Raw genomic sequence first — 13,202 nt, forward strand, 5'->3', positions numbered from 1 at the left:
ATTTGTGTATAATTATCTTGTTTAATTGACTAATATCTCAGGTAAGTGATTTTCTATGCAGAAGTAGTGTATTTCATGTTTTCAGAGGTGGGTAGAGTACCCAAAATCTGTACTCAAGTAAAAGTAATAGTATCAATCGAATTATTTACTTGAGTAAGAGAAAAAAAGTAGGCTATTAGATGAAAAAACTACTCAAGTACACTGTAAAAAATCCAACTTTAAAATGTTCATTCAACAAAGAACATTAAGTTACTTGAACAAAGATTTCTTTGTTGAAGGGCGTCAGTTAATTATTTTGTGTTCACTGAATAAAAAGAGCATAATCATTCAGCTAACAAATATTATTTTGTTGACTGGACTTAGATGTATAAGTGTTTGTCCAATTCGTTCACCCAACTTGCCAAACTAAACAATCTGAACAAGCAATTTAAAAAAAAACAATGGTTGGAATGGTTCCCAGCATGCATTGCGACATGTTCACTTCTTTGGTTAATATTTACTAAAAAAGATGACTGTTTTAATGTTTGCTGGCTTTATTTATGTTGTTATGTTGTTAATGTTAGTTATATGTTGTATTTAGAGTATTTTTTAAAGAATTATGTTTGTTCATTGTTACCATGATTGAGAAGTGTGTGTTCAGTGTAGAGGGCAGCACAATGAGTTAGCGCGCATTATGTTGCCTCACAGCAAAAAAAGGTCTCTGTTTCAAAAAAGGACTAAGTCAGATAAAGACTTTGTTAAGGAGACCTTTCTTTGTGGAGTATGCATGTTCTCTCTGTGACATTGTGGGTTCACTCCCACAGTCCAAAACATGCAGATGCTTTTATCCAAAGCGACTTACACTGCATTAAAGGCGGAGTCCATGATGTTTGAAAAATGGTTTGGAAAAGGAGACGGGCCGACTACCAAAACACACTTATAGCCAATCAAATCAAATCAAATGCCGGGTTGCGTATGTGTGGGGCGGGTCTATCAACAGAAGGTCCAGATTCTATTGGGGTAGGGGCGTGTTTGTTTAGGCGATTTCAAATATCAACACTGGCTTTCAAACATCATGGACTCCGCCTTTAAAAGCTAGACATTTTTATCAGTACTTGTGTTCCCTGGGTTTGAACCCATGACCTTTTGCGCTGCAAACACAATGTTCTACAGCTGAGCTACACAGGAACACAAGAACTGTCCTTTACCCAACTTGTATGTGTATTAACTTTATGGATAGATGCTGGAATACAAGTTGTTATAGTTGAGGGGACTTAAGTCACTAGTTGAGTAAACTTAGAAATTTGCTAATAGCCTAATCAGTTTAAGTTGGTTCAACTTTTGGTGTAAGTTGTCATTGCTCAGTAAATTGAGTTGGGTGAACTACATCATCCAAAAGTTGAGTAAACTCAAAAAAGCTGTGCAGCAAGTTGCCTTGAAAATGTAAGTTAAGTCAACTTTTTATTTTTTACAGTGTAGTTAGTTGCTCGTTACTTCCGATCTGATAGAGAAGTAGCGCAAAAGCACTGAATTTCAGACTACTTGGAGGGTTTTCACAAACCTCTCCTTAAAAGTCTTATTGTTCTGCTTATATACAAATAAAGCAGCCTATCTCAGTCCTGAAATGGGTACATTAACATCACATAATGTGTCATTTGAGAAAAAATCTAAAAAATCTCTCACACAGATGTTTTTCTGACGGTTAACTCTGTATTTATTTTCATGTTCACAACACAAACTTGTCAGCATCTGCCTTTAAACATGCAAACTAAACAGATAAGAACGTGTGTGTCTGTTTGTGATCATGTTTTTATATGAATAGGTAATTTTCATTGCCATTAAAGTGCAATTACTGAACATAAACAGGAGCTTAATAAATCATTTTAGAATTTCATATGTAACTTATCTGTTTGTGCAAATCAACTCTACATTTATTATAATATATAATACATGTTTCTTTAAAATCAAACTTTATTCTTTTATTTTTATTCATTCATTCTTTGGAAGGATTTAAATAAAAATACAATCCCGTTTTTATTTGAATGTATTTTCTACACATTATGAGGTGTCCGGATTTGTGTATAAATGCAAGACGTCCTTACATTATGCTTTTCAGTTTGTTTAGTTGTGGGGAAATGATATGGAAATGTGCAGATGTGAACGTGGTCTTTGTATGGTTAAACTTACACTAGGTTTTGTCATCGCTTGCACAAGAGCGCATATGGCAAAAAAAAAACTCGGACAGTGTGTGAAATGACCATTAATAGTGTTCAAATAGGCAATACTGTGACACTTACTTCAGGTTGGATCTTGAATTCTTGTACGTTGTGATGTCAGCTCGTTTATTGAACATAGCATGCATCGCATTATGAAACTATTCTTTTTGACCTCTTGGAGTGAAAACATAGACCGAACTTGAAGCCACACATGATCTGCCTCCGATATCTAGCACACGGGCCCTCATCTGCTTCTCATCTAGGCGCGGTCGCGCGCGCTAAAGGGTGACCGCGCGGTCACACGCTAAAGGATGACGCAGCCTGTCTCGTGAAACTTTCAAACATGCCCTATAAACTTTTTTAAAAATATATTCATTAATTATTACCATTTGACAGTAGCGCAGTAACGCCGCCGAATGTAGCGAAGTAAAAGTACAGTTTTTTCACTAGAAATGTACTTGAGTAAGAGTAAAAAGTACCCATTCTTAAATTGACTCTTAAAGTACTAGTTACCCAAAAAAATTACTCAAGTAAATGTAATGAAGTAAATGTAATTCGTTACTACCCACCTCTGCATGTTTTGTGTATCCCTCCGCACTCTCTTTCCTCACACAACAAAATAATTTACACATAATGTCATTCATGTCTATATATTTGTCAGTAGACCCCCTTTTCTCCTTATTGAAAATGTTATCAGTTTATACACTATATTGCTATAAGTTTTGGGACCCCTGCCTTTATGTGCACAAATACCTGAAAGACATCCTATTTTTAATCCATAGGGTTTAACATGGAGTTGGCCTACCCTTCGCAGCTATAACAGCATCAACTCTTCTACAAGGTTTAGGAGTGTGTTTATGGGAATTTTTGACAATTCTTCTAAAAGCACATTTGTAAGGTCAGACACTGTTGTTGGACGAGAAGGCCTCGCTCGTAGTCTCCGCTCTAATTCATCCCAAAGATTTTCCCTTTCAGTCGGTCACTACGACGTCACATTTTGACAGATGAATTAGGAAGCGCTTTGCGGAGACCAATCTACTTCGAACTTGAATTTGGCATGCAGGTATTTGCATCTGCTGGCATGCCCCGCCTCGCAGGTATAAAACGAGCTTCAGGTGCCCTCATCCACCACCAGTGGAGGTACCAATGGATACAAGTGGCGTGTGTTCTACATCATCCTTGTTGTCTGTCTTTCCTCCACCAAATGCCACATCTGGGGGGGTCAACCTCAGACGCCGTTTCAGATCCGCCCCCTCCTTCGGCAAGGGTTGCGTAGCTTGTTTTTAACCCTGAGACGGCAGCTATGCTTTCTCGGGCGGCGCAGCAATCGGCTTGGAGTGGACTATATTTAGTCATACTTTTCATTGACGAAAGCAACACTACTAGATGGCTCATAATAGCTCACATATCATGTCAGAAGTTTTGCAAACACAGAGATTTCGTTCTCAAACACATAGCTCGTTTGGGTCTTTGGGTCAACTGGGAAAAGAGCAAACTTTGCCCCGTGCAGAGGATCTCTTTTCTCTGTATGGAACTTGACTCAAACTAACGGCATGTCTAACAGAAGCGCTTGAATACATTCCAAAGGCAAGAGCGCGGTCACGCTGAAACAATTTGAAAGGCTCCTGGGGCCAGAGTATGTGAGCTGAGTGCAGTGGAAAGAATTTGCGCTCCGCGCTCAAAGCATTTCATAATTATTCCGCTCAAGCTCCACTCTGGGTATACAATTTTCCGCTCCACGCTCACTCCCCGCGCCGTCCTTACTTACGCGCTCCGTTTTCGCTCTGTGGCAAATTTTTATTCTTTATAAAGAACGAATATCCAGTACTAAGAGAAGAACATCATATATGGAAATTGAAACAGTAGCTAATATTAGCCCAAATTAGGCTATCATTTAGCTCACTTTTAAACAAAGCAAAACAAAAAATGTGTTGAAATTAACTAAAATATTAATTTAGAAAAATAGCCAAACGAAAAATATAGGTAGTCTACTGCCTTCACTTTAAGCCAACTTTTATATTAACACTAGAAGTACTCTGAATCTGAACAAAACAAATGCTGGCTGGTTGAACATATTTTTTATTAAAGCTATATCTTTAATGCTGCATTCACTTAAAGAAAAACAAGCTTTTGCAGAGTGGCAGTTGCCAAGCACATGCGCTGAATTTCTCTCCGCTCTTGCCCTGAGAGTGTGCATGCAATTTATATCTCTTCAATCACTTCCATGCAATTGTTTTATCTTTCCCGAAGTGTGTATGTGCTCATACTGCGTCCTCTTGTGCTCCGCAAAGCTCCGCTGATTGCACGCACGTCTCAACAAACGGTCTCTGTGCGTTGCGCTTGGTGCAGATTGCTCGTGGGAGTTGTAGTTGTCTAGTGTCGCATTGCGCATTGTTTATCATTTCGCATAACTTTTAAGAAAACTACAATTAAAAAATTATATTCAACCTGCCAAAGTGACTAGTGGGATTGGCTGTCTTACCCGCCACAGCCGAAATCTACCCGGATTTGGCGGGTTGGCGGGTGTTAATGTCAAGCCTTGTATATAAATGTTTGTGAAAGTACTAGTAAGACAACAATACAAATGCAAACGAATGCAAAATATGTTAAGAAACTTTTTAAGTTCCCCTCCATTTTCTCATAGTGGTTTGGTCCGGAGTCTGGCGAGTTGTGACTCGTAATTGAGCGATAGTGGAGCGTTTTCGCTCCGCTCCCACTTCGCACCGCTCACATACTCAATCATTTCTCCATTACACCTTCGTTCTGTGGTCAGATTGATCATTTCTCCAGGCCGGTGTGCCTTTGAGACAGATCTCCATACATGCTATAGTATGCACAGATGTCTCCACCACAGGTTGGGGACCCACGTACGATGGGCTTGTAGCTTCGTGGGTCTGGACGACACCCCAGCTGCATTGGCACATAAATTGCCTAGAACTATGGGCTGGATATCTTGCTTTTGTCCGTTTCAGCAATGAGCTCCGAGGCAATGATGTGTTAGTTTGTACCGACAGCACTGCGACTGTTGCGTATATCAATCGCCAAGGCGGTTTGCGCTCTGATCACCTATCACATCTCACCCGTCATCTCCTCATATGGAGTCAGAAGAATCTAAGGTCTCTTCGTGCCATTCACATCCCGGGGTCACTCAATACAGCGGCAGACGTGCTCTAACGAGCAGCGTGACCCGGCGAGTGCTGACTTCACCCCTAGATGGTTTAACTGATTTTGGCAGAGAGCAGATAGATTTCTAAATCCAGCGTAACACTAAGACCCCGACCCCGACCCCGCTGTCAAACTACGTGAATGTTCAGAGGCTTCTATATAGGGGACCTATCAGTTGTTCCATATTATGTATCCCACACAGTAGTAACCTCCTTAGGGGGTGGCTTCCACAGCGTTCTTAGTTCCGCCCAGGCTAGTTAACTTTCCAGTTTGCCTAGTTCAGTACCGTAGGTTAAGGAACCTGTAGTGACCGGTCTTCTGCATTAAGCCCAGGTTCCGCCCCTTACATGGAGGGTGGAAGATTTACGCAAGCACTGGAAAGGGTCAGCTTCAGTGGCGCTTTGGTAGGGATTCCCAATTCGCCGGTCAATACGTGATGTCGTAGTGACCAACTGAAAGGAAACAGGGTTTACATACGTAACCCAGACGTTCTGTTAGGTTAAGGTCAAGACTCTGTGCAGGCCAGTCAAGTTCTTCCACACCAAACTCGCTCATCCATGTCTTTATGGACCTTGCTTTGTGCACTATTGGAACAGGAAGGGGCCATCCCCAAACTGTTCCCACAAAGTTGGGAGCATAAAATTGTCCAAAATGTCTTGGTATGATGAAGCATAAAGAGTTCCTTTCACTGGAAGTGTTTGGAACATCTGAATTCAATGATTTGGAGGGGTGTCCCAAAACTTTTGGCAATAGGTCATTGGAGGAAATAACAATATAAATAACAGATGTTTATTTTGATGGTCTGATGTTTTCCACAGATGCGGAGGGCCAGATGTCCAGCAGATCTGACATGAGGCAGAAAGAATCAAATTCGTCTGGTTCACATCCAGAACAGACATCTGGAGCAACCAAGCCAACAAACCCGATGCCCGCCAACAAGGCTCGTGCTCGACACTTGTGTGACACCTGCGGCCGAACGTTCACGCGCAGGTCCGATGTAAGGCGACACCAGCTGACCCATACCGGTGAACGGCCCTTCCACTGCAGCCAATGCGATAAAACATTCCAGCACGCATGGGATCTGACCAGACATTGCCGCAAAATGCACGGCAAGACCGCCTTTGTCTGCCAGCTCTGCCACAGCAACTTTGGCAACCTGCGGATCCTGGCTGCTCACCACAAGAAGAGCCACTCCGGCGAGCTGCCGCATTACTGCTCCATCTGCGGCGAAGCCAGCCTGACGGCCGCCGCTCTCATTCAGCACCGCAAGACTCACAGCGCCAAGCAGCAGTACCTGTGCGAGCAGTGCGGGGAAGGGTTTGACACCCTGCTACAGAGGTCCGTTCACCGGCAGAGCCATCGTAGACTCCAACAGTTTAAATGTCCTCAGTGCGATAAGATGTACACGCGCCGCACGGACGTCAAGCGACACCTGCTCAGTCACACGGGCGAGCGGCCACATCAGTGCTCCATCTGTGGCAAACGGTTCAGCCTTCGCGCCGGCCTTCAGAAACACTTAATCACCCACTCGCACGAGAGGCCGTTTCAGTGTCCGCACTGCCCGAAGAGCTTCAGGCAGCCATCAATTTTGCACCGCCATGAGCGCATGCACACAGGTGAGCGACCATACCTCTGCTCGCAGTGCGGAAAGGGATTTCTTTCACATGGAGAGCTCATCAAGCATGGAAGGACCCACACGGAAGAGAGACCGTACTCCTGCCCGCAGTGTCGCAAGGGCTTTAAGTCCAAAAGAGCCCTTCAGGAGCATGTCTCATCTCACAGCGGTGCTCGGCCATACCCGTGCAACTTCTGCGGCAAAATGTTCGCCAAGCCCTTTGCCTTGAACAGACATTATCTGATCCACACCGGAGAGAGGCCATTCTCTTGCGCCCACTGCGACAGAGCCTTCCTCACCTTCAGTGAGCTGGCCCTCCATGAGCGTGTGCACACGGGTGAGCGGCCTTACTGCTGCACGGTCTGTCCCAGAAAATTTCGGAGTTCCTCGGAGTTGGCGAGGCACAGGCGCAGTCATTCAATGGACCGTCCACACACCTGCGGTTACTGCCCCAAAGCATACACCTGTGCCACCAAACTAAAAAACCACATCAGAATCCACACGGGCGAGAGCAAACCGAGACGCTCGGTAGGCAGTAAACCAACTGCTGGTGCACCAGAGACAAATGTACGTGTACCAATAGAGAAGATGACGGAATCTTAACATCAATGGATAGCGAATAACAGCATCCAGAACAAGACTGACACCAGTGTTAGGTGACCGATTGGTTGTTTTCCCTGACTTAACAGCACTGACTATGTAAAGTTATGGATAAAGAATTTCATAAAATATGTATGTGATCCTGTTCTCAGTTCATTGAGTTACAGGCTTTTGTTGCTTTATCATATATTATTTATGCAAATCTGTTTTGGTATGACAAACATGCGCGTAATTTGCACGGGGGTTACGGGGGTCATGACCCCCTCAAACATCAAATCCAGCTAATATAACCCCCCCCAATATAATCACATCATTCAGATTAAAATAAATATGAAATGTTCCAAATGAACACTTTTGTTCGTTTTCTTTATTAATTTCATTTGCCAGCAAGAAAGATAGTATTATATTTTAAATAATCTGTAATGTACCCCCAGCCCCGACTACTTGGTATGACCCAGTTCTGTAGTCCAGGGTATACGCAGGTAATACAGCGTATTCTCACTTCTTTTTCAGTCGGATTTGCGTATACCCACTTCTAAACTGTGATTTAGTTGCCGTCATTCTGACAATGTCCAACGCAATTGGATTAGAGAACTGTCAATCACTACCTGGTTCACTGCCTGCCATCATTAATAGGAAAGATGAAGCGAACTACGGAAACCTTTTTTCAGATTTACAAACAACATTGCAATGCTACATCCCCATTTTTATCTAACAGTTCAAGCTAACGATAGTAATCAACATCAGTGTTGTTAACCAGCAGCTCAGCTAACGATTGCCAAGCGCCCTCGTCCGCTCCATCCGCCTCCCACACCCCAAGTCAGCGAGGATGCCGACAGAGATGCAGCCCGTCCCGCTACAGTTTCCAGCAAAGACATCAAACAAAGTGAGCACTGTTAAATAACAGGAACTTGTAAATTATGTTAATAACTCGAAATTACAATTTGCCCGGCCATCGTTGTATGTCAAAACTGCACTGACAACGAATCTGTTTAAAATCATTAAATCAGTTATTTGTTATGTCATATTTAGAGCTGCAACTACAGTACTTGACATTAGGTTCCTTGACTAAATATAAGCATCAATTTAGAAACACTGTATTGGGTTAAGATTGTCATATGTTGTAAAATGTATTTAAATACAAATTAAATACTGTTATTTTTATATTTTTATGAAAATATTAAGGCTTCTATCCAAAGCGACTTACAGTGCATTACAAAATATACAGAATATTAAAGTTTGTTAAAAAAACTAATAAACTGTAACTAATAACTATGAATTAATCTCTTAAAACATCATGCTTCCCTCATCTTTTATGTTTTAGAATATAGTATTAATATATTTTTTATTAATGTATTAGGCCTACCTGCAATATTTGTAAAATGTCACCCAAAATATATAATGTTATCATACTCTGGCCTACACTATCTGTTGCAAATCGGCTGTTCCAAAAGATAGTTTACAAGGGAAACTACTAGACCAGACTATGTGGAAGGTGAAAGAATAGTCTAATTATAATTTCTTATCTGCTATTTCTTATCCTGGACTAAAAGTATCACTAATGTATTTCTAATACAGGAAAGGCAAATTAGCAAGAGAAAATGATTCAATAAATAAATAAATATGCCGGGAGCTTAACCCCCCTAATGGTAGACCCAAAGTTATGCCCTTGATGACAAACATTTGTTTATTTTATGGATGAGTAGTAGCAGTAATAACTCCAGCACATGTGAAATCTATTTCAGTACAGTCTCATAACAATGCATATGAATTTATGTGAGAGAGTGACCAGAGTGTGCAGTACAATTAGCAGCAGATCGTCATTATCTGCCCACTAAACAAAAACACGTCCAAAAGACGTCATTATTGCATCTTTGTCTACCGTTTAAAAGACGTTCACTGAGTAGCCAGAATGAAAGTTTTTGCAACAAACTTTTTGTCTTTTTTAGACATCTTTTATGTGTTGAAATTAGACGTCCTACTGACACGCTTGTTGAATGTTTAAAAGACGTCCAGTGGGGAGCCAGAGACAACGTTCCTTTAATGTCTTTTTTAGACGTCTTTTATGTGTTGAAATTAGACGTCCTACTGACATGCTTGTTGAATGTTTAAAAGACGTCCAGTGGGGAGCCAGAGACAACGTTCATTCAACGTCTTTTTTTAGACGTCTTTTATGTGTCGAAATTAGACGTCCTACTGACATGCTTGTTGAACGTTTAAAAGACGTCCAGTGGGGAGCCAGAGACAGCGTTCATTCAATGTCTTTTCTAGACATCTTGTATGTGTTGAAATTAGACGTCCTACTGACATGTTTGTTGAACGTTCAAAAAAAGTCCATGGAGTACCCAGAATGAAAGTTTTTGCAACGGCTTTTCTAGACGTCTTTTTTGTGTTGAAATTAGACGTCCTACTGACATGCTTGCTAAACGTTTAAAAGACATCTTTTAAAGGATGTTTTTCAAATGTTCATTATTGAAATCCAAGTGACATCCTTACAGGGTTTTTCGATGTCTTTGCAGACCTCTAAAAGACATTCATACAATTTTTAATTATGTTTAATTTCAGACATCCCTGTTGACCTCCATTTAAACCAGGTGTACTATTTTACTTCTTAAGGCCACAGTTCAAAATGGTCTTACCACCAAATATGCTACACAATGGTTTGGACCTCAACACTTTTTCAGGTACTGGATGTTGACCGTGTGCACACCTACTGCTTTAAAATATTAAATACCCATCCCCTTGGCTGACATGTACCTTTCCAAGAACTATAGGTGGGCAGAGACATTTTGTAATATGGGACACAGTATGTATGAAGGATTAGGAGGACGATGACAGGTAACACTAAACAGAACTTTATTTGACAGACTATGGGTAAATACCCATAACATAGACAAGAACCGACAATGAATAAAGACAATGGTAAGCATGTGTGTGTATAAAAAATAAAGATGGTGGTTGAGGGGGTGCAAAGGATTATGGGTAATGTAGTCCGGTGAGTGAGGGCAGACGATCCCTGCAAACTTGCGCCGTGGAGAGCAATGAAGTTAAATTCCATAACATGCCAATTATGTGATACCAATTTCATGTGTTTGCTCATACATAAGTTCTTACATAATTTTTTAGTTAGTTCCTAGTTATTGCCTTGATAATAGAAAATATGAGCTAGGCATCATGTATGACAGATGCCAATGTGAGCTACAAATATGGACCAATATGGCCCGGATATGCACATATATGCACCTCAATTTTGCCTATATGCAGCATATACTGTATGTGCATATAAGCTGCAGGTTTCATATATGTGCATATATCCTCATAGGTTCTTTCCATGTTGGTTTGCACGTCCACAGACATCCATAAGGGGTCATAGTCTGACATTTAAACACTGAACCTTTTTGGTACGTTCACAGACATCCAAAAGGGGTGCAAGAGTGACGTCCAGACACTGACCCTGTTTTGCACGTCCACAGACAGCCATAAGGGGTCGTAGTCTGACGTTCATACACTGAACCTTTTTGGTACGTTCACAGACATCCAAAAGGGGTTCAAGAGTGACGTCCAGACACTGGCCCTGTTTTGCACGTCCACAGACAGCCATAAGAGGTCGTAGTCTGACGTTCATACACTGAAGCTTTTTGGTACATCCACAGACATTCAAGAGGGGTGTAAGAGTGACGTCCAGACACTGACCCTGTTTTGCACGTCCACAGACAGCCATAAGGGGTCGTAGTCTGACGTTCATACACTGAACCTTTTTGGCACGTCCACAGACATCCAAAAGGGGTTCAAGAGTGACGTCCAGACACTGGCCCTGTTTTGCACGTCCACAGACAGCCATAAGAGGTCGTAGTCTGACGTTCATACACTGAAGCTTTTTGGTACGTTCACAGACATCCAAGAGGGGTGCAAGAGTGACGTCCAGACACTGACCCTCTATTGCACGTCCAGCAGACGTTTAAAAGTGGGTCTGAACTACATACAGACATGATCTGAATGTCTCCCAGACGTTCCATGTTTGGTGGGTGACTCTTAATGCAATAACATATAAAGCTGGCAGTGATTCTGCTGTTGGTAGGTTGTTTGGAAACACGGATGCCAACAGACATGTGAATGAACAAAAGAGAATCAAATATGACTGAGCATCCTACCTATCTATCAATCCATCCACCATCCATCCTGTGTGTGTGTGTGTGTGTGTGTGTGTGTGTGTGTGTGTGTGTGTGTACACGAGTATCTTGTTGTTGTGTACGGTTTGTTTGTTTGTGTGTGTCTGTGCATGTCTGTGTTTTTGTGAGAGTGAGAGTGAGTATGTTTGTGCGAGTATGTTTGTGTGTGTATGGTTTGTTTGTTTGTTTGTGTGTGTGTGTCTGTGCATGTCTGTGTGTTTGTGCGAGTATGTTTGTGTGTGTAATATTGTGGGTGTGTATTTTTGTCTGTTGTGTATGTTTATGTGTGTGTCTGTGTGTTTGTGTGTATTTTCTTGTGTGTGTGTGTGTGCGTGCGTGCGCTAAAACTCGCTATTGATTGAGTTTTGTGACACAGAAAGAGGCTGAGAGAGACAGAGAGATGATTATGGAATATGTTTATGTATGAGAATTGACAGTTAGAATTTGAAAAAAAAACATTCAGCCTAAACATTCTATGAATGTAAGTCTATGGGACTTTTTAAAAATGTTTGATCAAACGGTTGAAGAGAACTGTAAGTCTGATACCTTAGAAAAGATATAGCACACAGATATAGAAGGTCTGTGCAAAGTTTGGTGGCTGTAGCTTAAAAAGCTCTAGGAAGATTTAAGAGTTGGAAAATGAAGTCTCAGAAAAATAAGAACTAGATGGATACATTTTCTGAAGAAAATGTAAAGTTGGGCTTGCTGTGACAATATCCTCAAAGAATGATTATACTTCAAGCCACAAATAAAACAATCCAACCCCCTTGTCTCTACAATGTTCTGATGCAGAGATATAATGCTTTGTTTATTCAATTTCTAGGGTACTGTATTTGGTTGCCAGGGAGAAAATTGGCATCCACTGGTGATTGTACTCCAAACCACAAGTAAAACGGTGCCACCCCAGTGTCTCTACAATGTTTTGATGCAGAGATATAAGGCTTTGTTTATTCCGTTGCTAGGGTACTGTATTTGGTTGCTAGGGAGTAAATTGGCACCCAGTAGTTATAACGGGCCAGCATTCGTCAAACTTTTATGACCCCCTCCCCCACCCGGTGACAGTTGCTATCTGACAGGTCGTTTTTATGACCCTTTGACAGGGGGGGGGCGGGACCATCAATCAAAAGCTGTACAAGTTGTCAACTTTAGACAGAAAGTATTTAATGGTTTTATTGCCGGTCATTTAGAGTGATTGTTTTTCCTGAGTGTGTTTTATGTCAAGCTTATGGTGTCATGTTTAATGACGGCTCGTGTTTCGACATTTGCTGTTTATTGACATTTGATGTCAGATCTCAACCATCCTCCCTCCTTTGCTCGCCCCGTGCGCTTCTCAATACTGACTTTCACACCGCGGGTGTGTTGTTGAATCTAAAGTTATGCAACAGCATAAGTTTATTTAAAGGCAATCACTAATCATATATATATATATATATATATTAGATGTACCAGGCTACGCTT

At 41.5% G+C, this 13,202-nt stretch overlaps 1 protein-coding gene across 1 annotated transcript in view; it reads left to right on the forward strand.

Moving 5' to 3' along the window:
* Positions 1-7,924, forward strand: part of LOC135734550 (uncharacterized) — a 318,539-nt gene extending 310,615 nt beyond the window's left edge. The window contains exon 9 of the mRNA XM_065253394.2: positions 6,179-7,924. Within this exon, the coding sequence (XP_065109466.1) occupies positions 6,179-7,578 (1,400 nt within the window). The 3' untranslated portion in view covers positions 7,579-7,924. The remainder of the gene's footprint in view (positions 1-6,178) is intronic.
* Positions 7,925-13,202: the final 5,278 nt, after the last annotated feature.

The sequence above is a fragment of the Paramisgurnus dabryanus genome, chromosome 1 (genome assembly GCF_030506205.2).
Source record: "Paramisgurnus dabryanus chromosome 1, PD_genome_1.1, whole genome shotgun sequence".
Taxonomy (NCBI): domain Eukaryota; kingdom Metazoa; phylum Chordata; class Actinopteri; order Cypriniformes; family Cobitidae; genus Paramisgurnus; species Paramisgurnus dabryanus.